This window comes from Antechinus flavipes, chromosome 1, assembly GCF_016432865.1.
Source record: "Antechinus flavipes isolate AdamAnt ecotype Samford, QLD, Australia chromosome 1, AdamAnt_v2, whole genome shotgun sequence".
Classification (NCBI taxonomy): Eukaryota; Metazoa; Chordata; class Mammalia; order Dasyuromorphia; family Dasyuridae; genus Antechinus; species Antechinus flavipes.
In genome coordinates, this window is record NC_067398.1 from 259,573,929 (window position 1) to 259,597,821 (window position 23,893).

General features: G+C 36.3%; 1 protein-coding gene across 1 annotated transcript in view; it reads right to left on the reverse strand.

Moving 5' to 3' along the window:
- Positions 1-21,878: 21,878 nt before the first annotated feature.
- Positions 21,879-23,893, reverse strand: part of TRRAP (transformation/transcription domain associated protein) — a 137,914-nt gene continuing 135,899 nt past the window's right edge. Inside the window, 1 exon segment of the mRNA XM_052000683.1 lies at positions 21,879-23,178. Within this exon segment, the coding sequence (XP_051856643.1) occupies positions 22,894-23,178 (285 nt within the window). The 3' untranslated portion in view covers positions 21,879-22,893.

Genomic DNA, 23,893 nt, shown 5'->3' on the forward strand with positions numbered 1-23,893 from the left:
TCAGAAAGCCTAGACACACCCTAAACCTCCATACGGCTACTAGCCTTCAGGTTCCAGGGAACCAATGTTACACATGTACTACAATTTGTTTAGTTAATCATTCCCCCAAAAAACAAATTTGTTTTGTTTATAATTCTTTGCTACCACAAAAAATGCTATTATATTTTAGTGTACATTGGATCATTTTTAAATTTTTTAGTTTTCTTTTTTCTGGTTATACATGTACATAATTTTTAATACACATTTTATGAATCATATTGGAAGAGAAAAATCAGAATGAAAAGGAAAAACCACAAGAAAAAAATGAGCATAACATATATTGATTTACATTCAGTATCCATAGTTCTCTCTCTAGATGCATATGGCATTTTCTATTTAAAGTTTGTTGGAATTACCTTGAATCATAGAACCGCTGAGAAGAACCAAGTCTTTCATAGTTGCTATTACTATGTCCAATTCATTCCTGGTTCTACTTTTTTTTGCTCAGCATCACTTCATGTAAATCTTTCCAGGCCTTTCTAAAATCAGCCTATTCATCACTTTTTATAAAACAATAATATACTATAATTTATTCAGCCATTCCCTAACTGATAGACATTTACTAATTTTCCAATTCTTTGCCACCACAAAAAAGAACTACTACAAACATTTTTGCATATGTGAGTCCTTTTCTGTCCTTTATGCTTTCCTTGAGAAACAGACCCAGTTGTAGCACCACTGGATCAAAGAGTAAGCACAGTTTGATAGCCCTTTGGGTATAGTTCCACATTACTCTCCAGAAGGGTTAGATCATTTCACAACTACACTAACAATGCATTAGTGCCCAGTTTTTCCACATCTCTTTCAATATTTATTATTATCTTTGCTTGTCATCTTAGCCAATCTGAGAGGTATTGTTGCGATACTCTTCTTCCCTCTGCCTCCAATTTATTTCATTCCCAGTCCGCAACACCTGTGTCAGTAAATGCTGCTTTGCAACTCCTTCAGATGTTATGATCCCAGCTATGGAGTTTCTCGGAGAATTGATCTGCCCCTTCACTAAGGCATGGTCCTTAACAAGGTATAAGGTGGAATCTCAAAGTTGTTTTAATTTGCATTTTTCTAATCAATAGTGATTTTTAGAGGGCTTTAATTTCATCATCTGAAAAGTATCTGCTCATATCCTTTGACCATTTATCAATTGGAGAATGACTTGTATTTTTATAAATTGACACAGTTCTCTATATATTTTAGAAATGGGGCCTTTATCAGAAACATTGGCTGTGAAAATATTTTCCCAACTTTGTGCTTCCCTTTGAATCTTATTTGTGTTGGTCTTGTTTGTGCAAAAACTTTAAAATTTAATGTAATCAAAGTTGTCCATTTGTATTTCATAATGCTCTCTCATATTGGATCTTTATTTCTACTTTTAGTGATCTTGGAATATATGCTTCCCAATCAGAATTCTGTATGAAAGGCTATGAACATCAGTTTCTTAGCAAAATTCCATACTGATTCCAGCACAGATGGATTCAGAATTCCCTCAGTGGTGAATTAGTGAACTCCTCTAACATAGACTATTGCTATCTTTCCTTATTTTTGCCAGTTTATGGGTAGATGATTCTCAGTGTTGTTTTGATATCAAAATCTTGTTAATGTATTTGAAGCAAGGCAATGAAGCAACAGTTTTGCTGTTGCTATTGTTTTGTTTTTTAATGCACTGACTCTAGATGCAGAAGACTGAAGATAAGGAGGTGATGCATTGAATAGAGCACCGGACCTGGAGCCTGGAAGACCTGAATGTGAAGTCCAGCCTGGTTAAGTCACTTAACCTCTGTCTGCCTAAGTTTCCTTGTCTATAAATGGGGATAATAATAGCACCCCTGTCCTCAAGCTACTGTATGGTTTAAACAAAATAGTTATAGCATATTTTGTAAACTAGCTACTTCTACACCACCAAAACTACTACTATCATCACTCCCACGATGTCTATTGCTACACTACCATTACTACCACTACTACTATAACTTCTGCTGCTGCTGTTGCTGCTTCTATCATTACTATTAGCATCACTACTAACAGCATCATCACCAAAACCACTACTACTGTTACTACTAATATTAATAAATTCTACTACTCCTAATACTTTTTCTACTTCTACTAGTCCTGATCTTACTACTACTGCGCACACTGCTACTGCTGATGCTAGTACTAGTACAACTACCAGTATCTACTACTATTGCCATTATTACTATTGTTGCTACTTCTATTGCCACCACTACTGCTACTATAACTACTACTACTGCTACTGTTACTGCTGTTGCTGTTATTACTATTGCCACTACTACTGCTACTATAACTACTACCACTGCTACTGTTACTGCTGCTACTATAACTACTACTACTACTATCACTACCACTACCGCCACTATTGCTGCTACTATACCTACTACTACTGCTACTGTTACTGCTGTTGCTGTTATTACTACTGCTACTACTACTGCTACTGTTACTGCTACTACTATAACTACTACTACTACTGCCACTACTACTGCTTACTATACTACTACTACTGCTACTGCTACTGCTGTTGCTGTTATTATTACTGCCACTACTATTGCTACTGTTACTGCTACTACTATAACTACTACTACTACTGCTTACTATACCTACTACTACTGCTACTGTTACTGCTGTTGCTGTTATTACTACTGCTACTACTACTGCTACTGTTACTGCTACTACTATAACTACTACTACTACTGCCACTACTACTGCTTACTATACTACTACTACTGCTACTGTTACTGCTGTTGCTGTTATTATTACTGCCACTACTACTGCTACTGTTACTGCTACTACTATAACTACTACTACTACTGCTACTGTTACTGCTGTTGCTGTTATTACTACTGCTACTACTACAACTACTACTACTGCTACTGCTGCTACTATAACTACTACTACTACTACTACTATCATTACTGCCACTACTACCAATACTGCTACTACTACTACCACTATGACTACTACAATTAGTACTACTAATACTGCTGCTAATTTATTTTAGTCTTTTCTTAGATATAACTGGGTATCTGGACAATGATTCAATATATTGATAGCTGCATACTGGGTGAGGTCTATTTTGAGATGCTACTCAGTGCGTCAATTGTTTTGAGATAACCCTCTGGCATAAAGGAGTCCCTCCTGGGAGGATGTAGGGTTCCCTTTCCACAGATGCTTTCTGTAACTGGATTCTCAATTTCACACTTACTCAGTGAAGGAACAGCTATCAATAGGTTAAATCCTGAGCAAACAAAAATTCCTTTCAGTACTCATAGTTTTTGCCATTCATCTGTGCCTTCTGGAACTAATTAACAATAAGTACTAAGGTACCACTGAACACACATCTGGGCACAGAAATAGTTTACCTAATAAGGAAATGGGGTGGAAAGGAGCTAATGAAAAGGAAAATAAGAAGAAGGGTGAATTAAGTGAGGCATTTCTGTTGTGTGGTTAGTTGTATCTGACTCTTTGTGACCCCCTTTGGGATTTTCTTGGAAAAGAAACTAAAATGGGTTTCCCTGTCCTTCTCCAGCTCATTTTACAGATGGGGAAACTGAGGCAAACAGAATTAAGGGACTTGTCTAGGATTATACAACTAATAAACATCTGAGGTCAGGTATGAACCCAGACCTTCCTGACTCCAAACCCAGCATCCTAATCTACTTCACCCGTTCTGCTGCCCCCAAGTTAGGCATTACTCAGAAGCAAACTGTTGGAACTGGAGAATCAGGGGATCTAGGTGTGATTCTCCACTCTGCCTGTAACTCCCTGTGTGAATCTGAACAAATCACTTGTCCTCTGAGGCCCTAATTTTTTCAATTTGTAAAATAAAGGAATTGGACAAATTAACTCAGTCCCTTACAAATCTAAATCTATTATTCCAAATGCAGCCAGAAATCTCTTACATTCTTGGAAAGGATATCATGAAATTTTTCAAGAGAAACAAGATCTCTTCACTATGCAGAATCTTTATTACCACTGGAGCATTGAACTTTACTCCTAAGACCATTGACATGCCTGAGACCACTGAACTATCAGTTATGATTTGGTGGATGACCAACTATTGAGAAACTCTAATTCTTTGTTGTGGAAGATTAAAAACCTTTTGAGATCCTGCTCAATGTGCCAATTGTTTTGAGATAGTCCTCTGGCATTGTGGAGTTCAAGCAATATGGCTATACAAGACTGACTGATAGCACTGAAAAAAAATGCAATTGTATTTTTGTCTTTCCAAATAAGTTATCTTAAAATCAGAGAATGTTAGGGTGAATCCAGGCCTGATTTTTTACTGAAGAAAGCCAGAGGAGTAAATCAAGACTATTGACCACAATTTTATAAACTTGCAATACTCATCCATATATTTATCCTTCAGCGTGGAACAGTGGATAAAGTGCTGAACAAAAAGGTCAACAAGACCTGGGTTCAAGTTTTTGTTTGACAGATATGTAAGAGTTGTATGATCCTAGGCAAGTCATTTAACAAAAACAACTAGCATTTTTTAAAGTTCTTATTACAAATCAAGAACTGCACTAAACACTGGGAAAGGCAAAAAAACTTTCTATTCTAATGACGGGGGGGAGGGGTGAATAATACAAACTATAAACACTGTAAAATGAAGATAATCTCAGAGGAAATAGCAATGGGAAGTGAGAGAGAACTTGGAAAGGTCTATGGGATATGAACTCTTTGTTTTGGAGGAAGCCAGAGGAGTCAAGAAGTGAGAGATGCTAGAAAGAACATTCTAGGTACATAGAATAGTGAAAGCCCAAAATGGAGAGTTCTGTTAAGGAGAACAGCACTACTGGGTTGTAAAGTTTTGGGGAGCAAAGTGTAAGAATATTCTTAAAACTTCAGTTTTCTTATCTATATGATGGGAATTATACTAACACAAGGCTGTTGTGAAAATCAATAAGACAACGCATTTGCAAAGCCTTTGCAAACTTTAAGATCCTATATAGCCCTTTATATCAATTCTATTTCAGCTCCTATTAGAGGAAAACTAGAAGTCAAAAAGAGATATGGTGCTAATGTAGATGGCAATTAAAACTTTCATCAAAGTAATTTCTGAAGATGAGCCTTTCAGGGTAAATGGAATATTTTCTGTGACTGCTTATACTGTCCTAGCTCCTGGCACTTACTGTCCTGTATGAAATGTCTAATGTCAATTTTTCTGCCCAGCATCATAGAGGGCTGTGAGGTGACAATAATGAATGCATCTGTATCAAAGGAAAGTGTGAAGGGGAGGGAGAACCCTTGCAGAGAAAGGGCTTTGTCCTCCTCAGATAAGAGACTCAAGAGACTGTCCCTTTATACAGCTTCTATAGCAATGGTTCAGTGTGGTTGGACTAAGGGCAGGAAATTGATTGATGGATAGAGGCTGAATTCTGACAGCATCTCAGTGACTTTGGATAGTCATCATAACCTTATCTTTACCCTGCACACCAAAAAGAGGGGAGAAGGGAGGATGTAAGGAGCAGAGATTCCAGGAGTATGGACTGAGCACTAAAGCTAAAAGGTTATTTGGAATAAAGTCCAACAAATATTAATGCAAAACAATTTTTAAAAATTGCTGTCCACACCCAATTTTGGGGATTATGAAAATCACATAGGTGAAAAGGAGTGCTTTGTCCTCAGATACCTGATTTTCCTCAGTCCATTTTCTGATTCAGAAAGCACAGGAAGTGTAATTCGGACAGAAGGCCAAGAAGGACTCTACCAAATTTTGTTCTTGCTTCTGATACTGACTTTTTCTGTGACCTTGAGAGACTCACATACCATTCTTCCCTGCAAAAATCATTATCATCTCTAAAAGTAGAATTTATTAAGAAGTCACGGATTAGAGAGAAAGATATAACACTCATACAGAAAGGTGGTTTTTTTTTACGTCTTCAATGGACTAAAAAGCAGCTCTTTCTTTCTCTTGTTTTTGTTACTTTATTTTTAAAGGATACTTATTTTTAAATTTTATTTATTAGTTTTCAACATTTGCTTTTATAATATTTTGATTTCCATTTTTTCTCCTTCTCTTCCTTCCTAGCCAAGACAGCAATCAATCTGATATAGATTATACATGTCCAATCATATTAATTTTCACATTAGACTGTTGTGAAAGAAGAATCAGAACAAAAGGGGAAAACCACAAGAAAGAAAAAAGAATATAAAAAAGTGAAACTATTATGCTTCAACTTGCATTCAGACTCCATAGTTCTTTCTCTGGATGTGGATAACAATTTCTATCATGAGTTTTTTGGAATTGTCTTAGATCATTGTATTGTTGAGAAGAGCAAAGTTTTTCTAAGTTGATCATCTATACATTGTTGCTGTTATTGGGTCATGCTTCTGGTTCTCTTCAACTTTTTCCAAGTTTTCTGAGTTCACATGTTCATCATTTCTTATAGAATTATAGCATTCCTTTACATTCATATACCACAATTAGTTCGACCATTTCCCCAATTGGAGAGCATCCCCTTGATTTTTAATTCTTTGCCATCACAAAGAGAGCTACTTTAAGCATTTTTGTACATATGGGTCCCTTTCTATTTTTTGAGATCTCTTTTGGGATATAGAACTAGTAGTGATATTGCTGGATCAAAGGGTCTACACAGTTTGATAGCCCTTTGGGCATTGTTTCAAATTGCTCTCCAGAATAGTTGGATCAGTTCACAAATCCAGTCTTTTCTTTCTATTACTATCTTCTCCACTTAAAACCTTCAGTGATTCCCAATTATCTCCAAAATAAAATATACAATTCTTAGCCAGATATATAAAGACCTTTGTGACCTAGTTCCTCCTGTCTTTATAGTCTTATTTCTAAGTTTAATTATGCCAATATGTGCCTGAAATTGGAAGAGATTATTGGAACTGAGGAATTGCACAGTTAGGTTGTTGGAGGAGGGGAAGAGGGATGCAGAATAATGATGGAATTATTTACATTTTTACTGGAGGCCTGATGGGGTTGGCTGGTGATTTGATGGAGAGGAAAACTCATACCAGATATGGCAGTCGTGGAAAAATATGTGAAAATAACTTTGCGAATGTTGGTTGATGGCAACAGGAATGTAAAATGGGTGATTCAAATGTATTGTAATCCACTAAAGAGGAAAGTTCATTGAAGGATGGCAATAGAATAATGGCTTAAAAAATGGAAGTAATAGAAAGGAATGGGCTCATTCTTCTTCATAACTCTGTGAATCAGGGAAAGTGAAAGGAGTAGTTGCCAATGGAGAGGATAGAAAGGTATTTTTAAAGGAGGCACATGTTTTGTTTAAAGAAAGGAGGTATAAGAAATACCCGTTGAAAACTTTGAGTATATAGGAAAGTTTCTGGAAAGAGCTAAGACAAGTTCCTTAATAGAACTCACAATTAACCAGAAGGACGATACCATTGAAATGTGGCAAATGGGGAATTATAGGGCTAATCCCAAAAAGAGTTTAAGGTCCTAATAAGCGTTAGCTATTGTGAAGCTTAGCAATCAAACTAACCTCAAAAAGGAGTTAGCTATAGCAAGGAGAAAGACAGAAGTACACTATTGGTTGACACATTAGCCCTAAAAAGAAATGAGTAACTTAGTGAGGTACTGTTAAGTCCTTTTATAGGGGAAGTGTAACCTTGGGGGTTTGACATAATAGTTTGGCTTTCTGCCTCAAACAAAGAAAGAGACTTTAACTTACAAAGGCCAAGATCTCTCACTGAATCTAGGATCTTCTCCAGTTATCCAGGTCTATATCTTGCCACTTTGGGGAGATTACTCAACAAATGCTGGAGTACAGGACATTGAATCCCCAATATATATTGGTTTTCAGAACAATATTTTCAAAATGTTGGGGTCTAGCCACCAAATGTTGGGGAGAGAGGTGCCCCAAAAGTATTTTGGGATTACAGGCTAGTATGAGAGATATCTCAAAAGAATTTGTAGGCTTAGACCAGGGGTAGGGAAGTCTGGCCCACAGACTGTACAAGGCCCTCGAAATCATTTGCTAAGGCAACTGCATGTGATGGTGAGCTGAAAGCTCTCTCTTTCTCCAAAGTACCACTTCTTGCTATCTTGCTTTCATCAAAGATTTAGTGTTTACTCCTCCACTCTCATCACCTGGACCCAGATGACTCTGGAGGATAGAGTGAGACAGGTGACTTTGCACAGACTTCCCTCACTTAAATCCAATTTACTTGCAAATCAGGACATCACCTTCCTGCTGTCATGATCCTCTTCACGAAGGAAGGACAAACCACAACTTGTGACCTTATCTATCAGGGGATCAGCTTCAATCAAGCTCAATTCCACCCATACTGTATTTCAATACTTGAAAATCATGTTCAAGTTGGAGTTCTCTATAACCAATAATCAATCAATAAACATTTATTAGCTGACTTCTATGTGCTAGGCATTGTGCTAAGTATTGAATTCTTTTATCCCCTGAAATCTTCATATGACATGGGCTTGAGTCCTTTCACAATTTCATTGGGTGTACTTTCTCTGGGTGTCCTCCAGACTACCAACCTTCCTAAGCAGCAGTGCCCAGATCTGAACACCATACTCCAGATATGTTCTAACCAAGAAAGACTAGAAAAGGGTCTTCCCTAACCCTGTTCTTAATCATTGTTTCTGGTATTGAATTTAACAAAATTTGAAATATTCCACCTAAATTATAACTGCCATTGTAATAGATTAGTTTAACAGAAAAATACTCAATGTTTATGTTAAAACATCAATTTGGGGGGAAAATGATCCGATTAAAAAGTTATTGTATTTTTGTAACATTTTTAGACATAGCCAATGATTAATTTTGCATGACTTACACCTGAAGAACCTTAGACCTTCTTCTGGGACTGAAATATCTTGATTGGTGAATTCAAACTAACCTAACCTATTACTTTTACATAGTAAAAATACATGGTTCATATCCTTTGATTCACAGATCACACTGCTGGAATAAATTCCCAGGAGGCTAAAGATAGAAAGAAAAAAAGCACAAACAGTTCGTAGGTATGCCAAAAAATTCACAGCCAAAATTATTGTGCTAGATCTAGGAACAAAATGGATGTTCATCAAGAGGCAGAACAATGCCATGAAAAGAGATTTAGGTTCAAGTGTCACCTATCTCAGATCTTACCTTTTGAATCTGGGACAAGTCAGTCTTCTGGGTCTGAACTCCTCATATATCTAAAGTTCCTTGAAGCTATACATTTATAGCAATATGGTGATATAATGATTGGGAAATGGATGTATAAATTGTGGTGTATGAATGTAATGGAATATCATCGGGCTTTAAAACAATGAATAAGAGGTATTCATAGAAATAACTGGGAATTGATGTAGAACAAAGTAAGTAAAATCAGGAATATACACATATACTTAGATAATACACATATACATATATGTGTATATGTTACATATATATGCATATATGTGTATTCCTGATTCTGTTTATATGTCACCTTGTTATCTAATACAAAGAAAATAAAACTAAGTCATAAAGACTTAGTTGACCCCAGAGATAGGAAAGGTATTTTTCCTTGTGGTTGGAAAGGTGGGGGATTCTGGGCATGTAATTTTATACACACTACCAAATTCAGTTGGTGTACTACTTAGTTTTGCTCACCTGGTTTTCTTTGTAATAAGGGAAAATTTTATCATGTTAAAGGCAGGGGTAATATAGTTTAGAAATGTACCCAGAAAAGGATTCCTAAGTACAAAAATATTTGTAGCAGCCTTTTTTTAGTGGCAAGGAACTAGAAATTGAGTGGATGCCCCTCAGTTGGGGAATGCCTAAATAAATTATGGCATATGAATGTAATAAAATATAATTGTTCTATAAGAAATGATGAGCAGGCTGATTTCAGAAAAGTCTGGAAAGCTTACATGGCTGATGCTAAATGAAGTGAATAGAACCAAAAGAACACTGTACCCAGCAAAAAGATATTGTTTCTATCTCCAAGAGAGAGCAATTCTGATGGACTTGGCTCTTCTCAATAATGTGGTGATTCAAGGCAATTCCAATAGACTCAGGATAGAAAATGTAATCCACATCTGGAGAGAAAACTATGGAGACTGAATGTAGATCAAAGCACTGTATTTTCATCTTTGCTTATTTGTTTGTTTCTGTCTTGTGTTTTTTTTCCCCTTTGATCTGATTTTTCTTGTGCAACATGACAAACATGTAAACCTGTATCAAATTGTTGTCTTGGGGAAGGGGGAAGTAAGGTAAGGAGGGACAAAAATATGGAACACAATTTTTTTAATAATAGTTTTTTTTTATTTTTCCAAATACATACAAAGATAGTTTTCAACATTCATCTTTGCAAAACTTTGCATTCCAAATTTTTCTCCTTCCTTCCCCTCTTCTCCCTACCCTAGACAGTAGGCAATCTGATATATATTAAACATGTGCAATTCTTTTACACATATTTTCACATTTATCATGCTACCCAAGAAAAATCAGATCCAAAAAGGGAAAAAATGAGAAAGAAAAAAGAAAGAAAAAAACCAAAAAAAAGATGAAAATACTATGCAGGGATTCACATCAAATCCCCTCAGTCCTCTCTCTCTGGATGGCTCTCTCCATCACAAGACCATTGGAATTGGCCTGAATCACCTCATTGATGAAAAAAATCAAATTCAAAAGAGTTGATCATCACATAATCTTATTGTTGCTGTGGTGCAATGTTCTCTTGATTCTACTCATTTCATTTAGCATCAGTTCATGTAAGTCTTTTTGGTTTTTCTGAAATCAGCTTGCTCATCATTTCTTATAGAATAATAATATTTCATTATTGTCACATACCATAACTTATTTAGCCATTCTCCAATGGAGGGGCATTCACTCAGTTTACAATTCCTTGCCACTACATAAAGGGCTGCTACAAATATTTTTGCACATGTGAGTTCTTTTCCCTTTTTTATGATCTCTTTCAGGTACAAACCCAGTAGAGACATTGCTGGATCAGAGTACACACAGATTCATAGCCCCTTGGACACAGTAAAATGCAAAGTCTTACAAAAATGAATGTTGAAAACTATCTTTCCATGTATTTGGAAATAAAATATTATTGAAAATTTTAAAAAGAAAAGGAAGAAGTGTAGCCAGGACTTTAAACTATTCATCACTCAAAGTCATTCTTCATTTAGAATTTTCTATTATACCTTGTATTTCTCATGGAATTGCTCAAATGTTGAATTGTAGCTATTTTTATACATCATTTCTCCCTAGTAGGCTGTGAGGTCTAGGAGGGTAAGGACTGTGTCTTAGGTGTCTTTGTATCATTAGCAACACCTAGAGACTACTTTGTATGTAGTAAGAATCTAGAGAATACCGGGAGAACTAAAAAACAGAATCTCAGAAGCTGTCTACTCTAAAACATACTTCAACAAAATTCTCCTCAATCTTTCCCTGAAGGATAGGATAGGTTGAGAAAAATATCCAACACTTCTAGGGGGAGTCCATTCCACCTTTGAATAACAATTTTTAGGGAATTTTTCTTTATTTCAAACTTAAATCTGTCCCTCTTCAATTTCCCCATTATCCTCCCTTCAAATACTTGAAAAGAGTTATCATGGCATCTCTATTCCTTTCCCATCCCACTTCCAACCCCCATCTCAAGTATTCTTTTCTCCCAGCTAAACATCCCCAGTTCCTTTAATTGATTTCCCAATACTAGTAAGAGTAAGGCCCTTTTCCAATGTATCTACTTCCTCTAGATTTTTTTTTTAAATCTTATCAGTGCCTTCCCTAAAATATGGTACCTAGAATTGAAAACATACTTTATCCAGATGTTAATATTTTGTTTACTTTATAAATCCATTCCCACATAGCAAGTTAGTGGGGAGTTTTTTTTTTAATCTAACCATTTTATCTTGGTCAGAAACTATATACCTGTATCTGAAATATCTATTACCAAAATCAGAAAATAAGGGGGCATTTTCCATATCCGTGATGGTGCTTTCCAAATGTTTGCACCATCAAGAAATTTTCCACATTAAATTTGAATCATATCACAGTACTAAATACAATATTGTTTTCCTATTGTAAAGAACAAAGCATCTGTGATCTATAACTGAATGCTTCAAGTCATCTTATTCCAATAATAAATAATGTTCTCTTTATAACTGTCAATTTATGTCCAGTTCAATTATTGGAAGCTAAAGCACCACATTTTGGTAGGGTAAACAGAAAACACTGAACTAAGACTAAATGATTCATTAAGAAACTTAACTTACTTAGGAAAAGTAATTATGAATAACATATTTTCAAAAACTCCATAAAGTTAAGGTTTAAATAAATTATTGATGGGCACTCCTCAAAGATAAAATCTAAATATATCTGGAAGATAGAAAATACAGTATAGCTTAGATAATTACAAAGTACTCATTTTTATAGACATTGTTCCCTATTGCTTTGAACTAAGAGGTAAATTCCAAGATGAGAGATACTAAGTGGGTTGAGAATAGGTGAATGAAACATTTTTGAGTGCTTTGATTTGTTTTTACAAATTACAATTATTTGTTGTCTTTAAAAATGAATTATTATTATCCTTTGCTTTTTTACATTGCCAAAAATTTTCTCAGGCTTTCCTCCTTCTATAGAGATCTATCTCAAGAGAAAGAAAAACAGAAAAACCAGCAGTACATTGAAAGAGTCTGAAGATAGATGAAAATTTCCACCTATGTACTGAACCTTTTATTTCTGGATAAGAATGTGATTTAAAAAAAAGTGTGTTCTCATTTCTTTGAATTGGCCATGCTTGTTAAGTTATTTTGCAACATTCCATTTTGATTATTTTGTGGTTGCTAATCTAGATTTTTCCATTTAAATTGCTATGGTCAATGGTATATATTGCTTTCTTGCTTCTGCTTACTTCATTCAGTATCAAATCTCTCCATTCTTCTCTATATTCCTCATATGATTTCTTATAGCACAATAATAAGTAGTCATTTACTTTGTTTCCACTTCTCTGCTATCACTAAAAGTGATGCTATAAATATTTTGAGGTATCTGGGAACTTTTTATTATTAAGGACTTCCATTAGGCTTATGCCCAATAGTGGAATCTCGAGGTCAAAAGTTATGGACATTTTAATTACTTTACATAATTCCAAATTGCTTCACCAACTGTTCATTAGTATGCCAATCTTCCCCCAAATAACTCTTAACATTGAATGTTTCCACCTTTTGATATCTTTGCCAATTTGCAGGATATAAAGAGAAATGAGTTGGTTTTTAAAAAATTCTACTTCTGTTATTATTAGTGATTTGGATCAACATTTCATATGTTATTAATGGTTTGCAATTTTTTTTGAGAACTGTTTCCTCATATATTTTGATAACTTACCTTTTGGGGAAGGGCTTTTGGTGTTACTTATATGTCCACATAAGTGTGTGTGTGTTATGTACATTTGTTTATGTACATGTGTATGATTTATATATTTTAGCTATCACTTCCTTATCTGAGAAAGACAATCCAAAAATGTCTATCCTGCTCTATTCAACTGCTCTCCTTATTCTAATCATTAATTTTGCTTGTGCAGAAGCTTTACAACTTTATATTTTAAATTGTCTATTTTATCTTTTGTAATTTTTATTTGTTTACAAATGTATTTCCTACTCATAGCTGTGAGACATATATGCTGCTGTTCTTCTAATTTTTTTTGTGGTATGACCCTTAATATGAAGGCCATATATCCATTTTAGTTTTATTATATGGTATTATATACTGGTCTAAGCCTAATTTCTACCAGTTTCCAGTTTTTCTAGGACTCCTAAGTAGATGCGATAGGGGGGCTAGAAAAGGTGCCCTAAAAATTGTCTGATTGCCTAACTCTCCAGAGTCTGATTACTTCAGCAGACTGGGATCTCACCCTGCAGGAACATTAAAAAATATATACAAAAACTTCAGCAAAGTTGATTTTGCTCACTACTGGTACATGGAATGTATGTACACTTATAGACAAAAGAAAATCGAGTAGACCTGAAAGATAAAGAGTTCTTGTTGTAAGAAAACTCAGTAGATATCACATCCAAATATAGCAGCCTTGAGTGAAGCAAGATGGGCAAATGAAGGCCAGGTTCCTGAAGTCAGAGCTGGATCTATGCTTCTCACAGTGAAGGGGAGGACTGTGACGCTGGTAAAGGTTTGGTAATCAAAACTAATCTAGTAAACAAGCTCATATGCCTTCCAAAAGGAGTGAACGACTGTCTCGTGGCAATGTGACTGACACTTGCAGGAAAATGCCATGTCACCATCATCAGTGTCCCTACTCCCACCACGATGAACCCTGACGAGTCAAAGAAAAATGTCATGAAAGCCTGGAGAACTCATCATCAATGTGCCAAAGGAGGACAAGTTTATAATCCCGGGTGACTTTAATGCTAGGGTAGGCTCAAACTACCAAACATGGCAGGGAGAACTTGGGTGGAATGGAGTTGGAAATAGCAATAGAAATAGTTACTTACTACTGAACACTTGTGCATCTCATGACCTTCTCATCACCAATACTGCATTCTGTTTACCTAAATGCAATAAAACTTCATGGATGCACCTTTACAGCAAACATTGGCATTTAATAGACAATGAGAATGTAAGGAAAAGGGGGGAGTGTCAAAGGCAATGTGTGGTGCAGAGTGCTGGACTGATCATTGACTTAGCTTTTTCAAGATGGATATTTGCATTCAACAAAAGCAGTAGCCCCAAGACTACCAGAAGAATTTGTGCCAACAAATTAGAGAGCTTCTCTGAGAGGGAAGTTTGTTACTAACTTGGAGGGCAAATTGAGTCAACATATGGTTGGCAAGAATAGAGCAGAAAAAGACTGGGCAGCTTTCAGAGATTCAATGTACAACATTGCATTTGCTCATGTGAATTAAACTGGATAGGACAAAATTGATGGGGAAATTCAAAAGCTGCTAAATGATAAACAAGAACTCCTCAGGGAGTACTAGCAGGATAGTTCATCCATCTCTAGTAAAATAGCATTCTTTTCCATCAAAAATAAAAAACAATGTATATTGGATTATTTGTTCTCTCTAGGGGAGGGAATGAGGGAAGGGAGAGACATTTGGAACACAGAGTTTTGCAATAGTGAATGTTGAAAACTATCTTGAATGTATTTTGAAAATAAAAAGCTATTTAAAAAAAATAATAAAGTACAATCAAAACTTAAGAGAGATGCAGGCTCGGTAAGAAAGCAGATGAAAATTAGTTTTGTAACAACCCAAAACTCTTTTTTTGAAGGCTATTTATGATCCAAAGGTCTATGGTGCATTTCGACTACTTGATGCTAATGGAGCCATATTAATTAGTGATAAGGACATGATTTTAGAGAGATGAGTTAAACACTACTACAATGTTTTCAACAGACTGTCATCAATCAATGCTACTTTCATGTGGCAAAGCACTGGTGCTAATTCCATTACAGCTGAGATTTACAAATTGGGGGCTCCATTGATCACACAAAAACTGACTATATCTTCCATATTATATGGCCAGAGGAGGGAATTTATTATGTTATGACAATCACAGGGTGAAGGAGGTCTCTTTATTAGTAATTATGGTTAAGATTCTTGCCAAAGTCCTCCCTGGTAGGCCAATTCTACACCTGGAAGTAGGTCATCTACCTGAGACCCATTGTGGCTTCAGAAGAGGTCAAGGAACAGTCAATATGGTTTGTTGCCCAACAACTCCAAAAGAAATACCAGGAGCAGAACAGAGGTCTGTATACATTTGTAGATCTGACCAAGGCTTTCAATACTGTTAGTTGTGAGGGCTTATGGAAAATTATATTAAAATGATGGCATGCTTACCTGGGTTCTGGACAATGGACGACGCATGAGATTTCCCAGTCACCAATGGAGCAAAACAAAACTGTGAAATACTTGGTCATGTACTTTTTAGCATGATATTTTCAACAATGTTGTCACATGAGGACAAAAATGGAATCAGTCAACTACCCCACTGATGGTAAATTCTTCAACTTGAAAAGGCTACAAGCCAAAATTAAAATGGAGGGAATGTTGGTGCATGATTTTTTGTTTGCAGGTGATTGTGTGCTAAATGCAGCCTGAAATGCAACAAATTATAGATCAATTCTCTGCTACTTGTGCTAATTTTGCTCTAAAAATTAATACCAAGAAAACAGATACTCCGTCAGCCAGCACTACACCATCTATGTGTGGACCATCAGTTTACAGCAAATGGAGAAGTTTTAAATGAACTGGATAGTTCACTTGCTTTGGCAGTATACTTTCCAGGGATGTACACATTGATAATGAGGTTCACACTCACATTGCCAGAGCTAGCTCAGTGTTTGTTTGGGAGGTTCTGAAGAAAAGTGTGGGAGAGGAGAAGTACTAAACTACAAAACTGAAGATCTTACAGAGCTGTTATGCTGACCTCATTATTGTATGCCTGTGAAAACTGGACTGTATACTAGCGCCATGCTAGGAAATTGAATTGCTTATATTTGATTTGTCTTAGGAAGATGCTGAAGATCATTAGCTAGATGAGCTACCAGACACTGAAGTCCTTTCTCTAATTAAACTGCCAAGCAATTCCAATTCTACTGCAGAGAGGGCAACTCTTTTGGACTGGCCAAATCCAAATACTAAATGCATGCTTGCCAAAAAGACTGTTTTACAGAGAAATCACACAAGGCAAGTGCTTGAAAGAGGGTAAGAAAAAGCAATACAAGGACCCTCTCAAGGTCTCTCAGGAACTTCTTTAGAATGGATTGTTATAACACGGACACTGGCACAAGACTGCACAGCATGACGTGTCCTCATCAGGGAAGGTGCTGTGCTCTATGAGCAAAGCAGAATTTAATTAACTCAGAAGAAACACATAACGCACAAAGTTAGAGAAGCCATCCCAAATATAGGGACTACTTATGTCTGACCTACGGCAGAGCATTCTGAGCGCCGATTGATCTGATCAGCCATAGCCAGACATACAAATTTGACTTGTTTTGGTTTTCTTCAAGAATGAAGGACTTCTATTATTAAAACTAATCATTTCTGAATTAGGACTTTGGGGCCTTTTATTACTGTCAAAAGAGAATCCTTTGCCTCTTCAGATATTTTTGTTTAATTTACTTTTAGACAATTCTTACAGGATCTCTTTTCCTCTACCTTAAATCCTGTCCCCCATTTGTCATCCTTCCTTGTTGTGTCCTGCTTTCTAGAGCCCCCAGGTTGAGGTGACAAAAATGTACTGTGCTTTCTAGAGCCTCCACTCCGGGGTGGTTAAAACATACCTTCCAGTGGAGAAGTGGTAAGGTGGGACTCTCAAGGATGGTGGAAAAATGGAGTCCGTTTATTCCAAGGTCTTTCCCCTTTTTATACCCTCATACCCTTATGTAACAGAAACACTGGGAATGCGCCCAGTATATACTGCACACATGGGACCACATAAACAACTTGCTGTTGTACGTAGTTTGCCACCTGGTATCACTCTTCTACCTGCTGTCACTCTACTTCAATCACAACACAGGTTGTCACAGCCCCCTGGCTTCTCAGGAAGGCTGAGAGCCCTTAGGGGAGATGGGGAGCCTAACCAGACATTGTCAGCAGATTTCCTCTAGGCTGAAGGGTTTTATACCTTATCCAGAGTTCCCCCACTGTCTATGACCCTCTACACTTCCCCTCTGATATTAGTAATGTGATTACTAATTCCTTTCTTTCTTTAACCTAGTTACCTAATTTTTCAACCTTTTTTTTTCTCAGTTAAATGAAGTGTAATTTCACTTCTCTTCTTTAACTTCTCTTCTTAAGTTCTATAATTCTGTGCTTTTTTTCTAAAAAACATTTCTTTCCATTCTTATTCTCTTCCCTTCTGGTGTATTTTATATTTTATTCTTTTATTCATGATCCTTATATTTATTAATCTTTGATTTCTGTTCCTTGTGGACTTAAGTTCCTGCATAAGACAAGAGTATTGAAATATTGCCCCATAGTAGAGATTCTCCATTTTCCTGATTGTGAGGCTTGTTTCTGTCCCTGCCCATCTCAGAATCATTTTGTTTTCCATTTGCCAAGAAATTTACTCTTCGAGTTCATGCCCTCCCACCCTTCTGGATGTTGATTGTTCCCAAAAACTTTTGATTCCCCTTCTTCTAAAGGAGGATGCTGTACTTAAAGACAAAACGCTATCTCAGAGATCTCTCAGAGCACCAAATCACAAGAGATTATATGCATTTTATGTCTGCATCTCCTATTACAGAAAATCCACTACTGAGTTGAAATTTTTTATCCTTATTTCAATCCCAGCCTTTACCGCTTCATCATTCTCCCAGAGCTCTACTCTATAAATTCTAAGACTTTTCCTTTTATTGTTTACCAGTCATCTGATTAAGATACATCACAGATTGCCCTCTATCTTCTCTCTTTCTTCCCTCTTTTATGCCCTTTAGTCTCACATAAACCAGTGATTCATCTATACAGTGTTGTAAAAGTGTTTCTAGCCTGTTTCTGTCATCACTTTTATTTAAGTTCATTTTTTTTCATCTTCTTTCATCTCCTTGCATATTTTTAAGGGAGAAATCTTGTAATGGTCCCTCTGTTGTTAATTTTTGAAAATCATATTAATATTTTTCTTATTTTTTCCTTTTTTCCCCTGATTTATTATTTAGGTTTTCTTGTTTATTGCTAGGATGTATGCAAAGCAAATATTCTGTTCCTCCCTTTTATTCAATTGTTGTAGGAAGGCTTCAAAGCTCTTTTTATTGTCTACCTCTTTTAAATTAATCTGCCTCAATTTCCACAACTGTAAAAATGGGGTTGATAATAATAATAACACATCATAATTTGTGTTGCCGTTGCAGGATACACTTTCTACTTTCATCATTACTATTTTTTTTCTTGAATAACGCATTCACGGTTATTTTTTTTTGGGGGGGGGGAAACTCTACTAGGATTTTGTTCTTATTGGGTATTGGTTAAATTTGCATTGTCCTCAATTTTTAAGATGTTTGAAATCATTTATGTGTCCCACTGATAATCTTCCACTTTAGGATCTTCCCTGTTGATTTGTCCTTTGAGCAGTCTCAATCACTATTACACGTGATTTCTGAGGGGATAGAATGGGTCCCAGACAGTTATCACCAGCCCTGAGCTAGTTCCTTCTACAGCTAAGTGATACTGCAGCAATATGTTGGTAGGGATGTGTGGGAGATAAACAAAACAGTGAGGGGAGGGCAAGAGGATGGGATGTGCCGGGGGAGAATACAATGGCATCAAAATCACTGGTGAGTGGATCTCAGCAGACAAGCTGGCCCTTTGTGCCACTCTACCAAGGTCTGGGGGCTAGTAGGGGAAGGATTACAGATGAAACATGTTCAGGGATTAGAAATTGGCCTTCTCTGCTTTTAAATCATGAAGTTAATTCATTAAAACTGTGAAGATAGCTGCTCACTTTACTTCTTGTATATAATTTGTAAGTTTTGGAGAAAACAAGTAGTCATCCATCTTATTGGTCACATGACCCAGAGGTTTACAATTCCCTGTTAATGTTAACCTAGTTGAATAAGGCCAATCATCAAATCCCATTCCTCAGATTCCAGAGTCTTAATGACAATATGACTAGCATTTCCAATATTTGCCTATGAATCACTTACACAAACATAATTATCATCAAGACATTAACTGAATATCCAAGTAAACTTAATAGTGTACTAAATACAAACAATAATTACAAATTGTGTTGTCGATGCAATTTTACTACTTAAAGATTCAATTCTACCTATTTTTACCTTCCCTTCAAAGCTAAGTTCAAGTACCATGATGTTTTTTATTCCTATCTACCTTGCCTAATTAAAAAAGAAAAAAAATTCTTCCTTTTCAAAATTCAAATTTTCCTAAAGCAATTTGCATATTTTTTTCCCTTCTGTCTTTACTAATTTGTTACACAGACTATCCCCTACAGTAGAATAGTCTTCTTAAAAGCTTGGATTTGCTTAATTCTTTATTTTTGTATCCATTTTTAGCACAGCACGACATATGCAGAGGATAAGAAATGGATTTTGATTTCATTAATACAGGGCGCTCCCTGGTGGAAAAATCCTTTCTATCAATGGAGATTAGAACCTTCTCTCCCACTTACGGTCTTATAAAAGCTGTCTAGAACACAGGTTGAAGTGGCCTGCCCAGGAATTACCAATCATTGTGTGACACAGGTGGAAATTGAATCCCTATCCTCCCTGCTTCAAGATTGGCTCTGTTTACAATTTAGTATCTTTCCATACCATCCATCTGTAGGTACATAATAAGTACTCACTGAAACTAATTTAATTACTAACCAGAATAATTTTGACTTAAGTTTGGCTAAATAAAGATATGATAAAGATATATATTAAAAGTGAATGGCCATAGTATTGTAAAAACATTTTTATACATTATTGCACATGTGTGTATGTACAAATGTATATATGTATGTGTGTAATTACACACACACATACACACACACAGAGTAACAACTCAGAACTGGTTCAAGATGCCTAACTGCCACTTCTTTGCTAAAAGTTTAAATGAAGTGCCTTTTACTGCTAAGACTTTATTCAACTTGGTAAACCATTACTCCAAAAAACACTCAAGTTAACAATGATCCTTGACTCACTAATATTTTAGGGCACTAATACCAACTAGATGCCATCATCTTACCTTATGTATAATTTCAAATACATGGCTGCTGTCTTTCCAAACTAATGCTAATACTACATTGTTAAATATTATATTACAAGGTTTTGGGGGGTTCTTTGTTATTTTATTAAGAAAAAAACTGCAATAACAATGTATCCTTCCTCCCTATAGAACCAACAATTTTAAGATACCAAAGTAAAGTGTCTATTATCAACCACGTACTGATATACCAGGCACAAATTTGGCAGTAGGAAATGGTTTCAGCTTCTTTCATAGAAAATTTCAATGTAGAGATTAAATAATGGGAGCAAAAGACAGTATGGTATAGTGAGGAATTTCCTGCCCCCTCCTTCCAGTTTTCTTTTCCCTTACCCTTAATTCCTCTTATCACAAACTTCTTGATCCAGCCCTGAGCTAGTTCCTTCTACGGCTAAGTGATACTGCAGCAATATGTTGGTAGGGATGTGTGGGAGATAAACAAAACAGTGAGGGGAGGGCAAGAGGATGGGATGTGCCAGGGGAGAATACAATGGCATCAAAAACACTGGTGAGTGGATCTCAGCAGACAAACTGGCAGGTCCCTTTGTGCCACGCTACCAAGGTCTGGGGGCTAGTAGGGGAAGGATTACAGATGAAACTGGGTTTCTCAAAGTTCCACCAAAAAAAAGACAGTCCACTTCTGAATTCTGGGAACTTTCTCTTATTGTATCCCTTATTTGAAATGTTCCCTTTCGGGGCAGCTAGTTGGTGTAGTGGATAGAGCACCGCCCTAAGGTCAGGAGGAACTGATCTCAAATCTGATCTCAGATACTTAACACTTCCTAGCTATGTGACCCTGGCCAAGTCACTTAAACCCAATTGCCTCAGCAAAAAAAAAAAAAAAAAAAAAAGTTCCCTCTCCTCATTTCTGTCTCCTGGTTTCCTTTAAACTTCAACAAAATCCCATCTTAATACTTGTACCTTCCTTCTAATTATTTCCTATTTACTCTATATGTACATATATCTATATCTTGTTCACATGTATTTGTTTTCTTGTTTCTCCCCATTAGATTGTGAGTTCGCTGAGGACAGGAACTGTCTTGTATCTCTCTTTTCATATCACCATCACTTAACATAGTGCCTGGCATACAGGAGATGGCTAATGTTTAGTGATTGCTGCCTGATTTTATGAAACCCATAGTTTAAATCTTAAACATTTAGTAGATTCCACAAATCATTTTACAAAATATTTATTCTGAAAAAATTCACTCTGTACAAATTTAGATAGAACATTCTCAACACTGCAGATTTATAAAAATGCTAACAACATAAAAGACTCAAGTAAACTTAAAACTTGTTTTTAAGTTAAAAAGAAATATTGCTTTTTTAGAAGCAATTCTAACAAGAGAAGTCTAGAAGTGTCTTAAAATTCACCCAATACAACCAGGAGGTTCATTTTAGAACTTCTACCATCCTTTCTATCAATTACATTCAAATACATAATGTCTGAAGGGATGGCATTTTCCCTATAGTATTATAAAGCCCTGTTTATACATAATGTCAAACACTAAGCTAGATTTCCAAAACTGGTTATGCTTTCACTGTACATAAACTTGTGCTCAGAGAAAAGCCAGCACACTTTGTTCATAATTTTATGGTTCTTTAACAAAAGAGGGTTTTTTTTCTATACACTTGTTACAAACATCTGTACAAACCAATACAGTCCTGTAAGGTGGTGAGGGTAGTTCTGAAAGGGTTAATATTTGACAGTACTGAATCAACAGTTCAAACTGTACATTCGTACAACGGAAGGAAAACAATTTCACAAGGGAAATTCAGATGTGAAGAATTCTGGTTTCTTAAAAGGTATTAAAATGTTTACAGTAGATATAAGATCTGCCATTTCTAATTGTCTAGCCATTATTGAGAGCAAAATCTCTAAAACTAAATTCATCTAAATATAACTTGCTGACCCTCCCCTGCCCATCCCATCCCAACTCTTAAGAGAAAGTTTTAAAAGCCATCTCTGCATAATAAATCACTTCTTTTGCACATGACTATTTTAGGGAATAAATCGAAACCCAGTAAACCACAGGACTTCTGTAAACATGATTTGAAACTAACCAGGGAAAGAAATTAAAAAGTTAGCGACAGGTAAGCCAGTCTAAAAAGACCTCTTCACATTTTTCCTCCTAAAACAATGCATGGGCTCATAGTGCAAGCAGCCAAACAGCTGCTGACATTTCCAATTACAGCCAGGGATGCCAGGCGGGATCCATGCGGCACAGATTATCCAGACTATTTGCAGCTGCGACAAGGGTGTTGACTTTGCTCTCTCCTCCTTCAAACTGAGCAAGATTATGGAGTCGAGTCATGATAGCAGTCACAGCTTTCTGCACCAGGGAAACCAGCTGCTGGCTATCCATATTCTCAGGCTGCCCCGCTGCAGAGAGCGGAGAGGAGGTGTCCTCTTGTGTCTTCTTGTGCCAAGCAATAATTTCATCCCGAAGCACTGTTTTCAGAATGCCATCAACCTACAGTGAAGAAAGAGAGCTCTGACTAATTGTGTCTTTGGCTGAAAGAACCTCTCCAGGACTGTGACTTTCTAACTCAATCACGGTCAAATGCATGCTGACATTCAGAGTCCTCTTTACAGTCTCTATACCCTGGCATTGGGTGGCACAAAAAATGATGACTCACAACCTTACTACTCCTTAGTAGAAATAAACAATTTCCTCTTCTAGAGCCACTTATTTTCCCCAGCAGGATGGAGTTGGAGGAGGAAAACGCATTGATTTGGGAATTGGAAGACATGGGTTTTGGTCCTGCTGCTGCTACTTACTACTTTCATTCAGTCTTTCTAAGTTGGACTTTCCTAAGCTGTAAAATGGGAACATTAATACTTGCACTACTTACTTTGCAGGGTTATTTTTAAAGAAAAGTGTTTTGTGAACTTTTAAGTGCCACAATAGAACAAGCTATTACTATCTTGTTTAAAGGATTGTCTAGCTGCCTCCACAAAGTTAACTGCAGCATTTTCAATTATATCTTAAGAAACAAAAGCAACAGCACAAACATGTGCACTTCTACATTATATAATTGTTAGTAGTGCTCAGAGCTATCTCATTAGACTTGCAGGATTATGTGTGCATAAGATTAAATAAACTTCTCCTTGTTCTCCTTCTACCCATTTGATCATTTCTTTGCAAATTCTAACTGCTAGTCTCCCACAAGGCTGTTTTGGGCCTT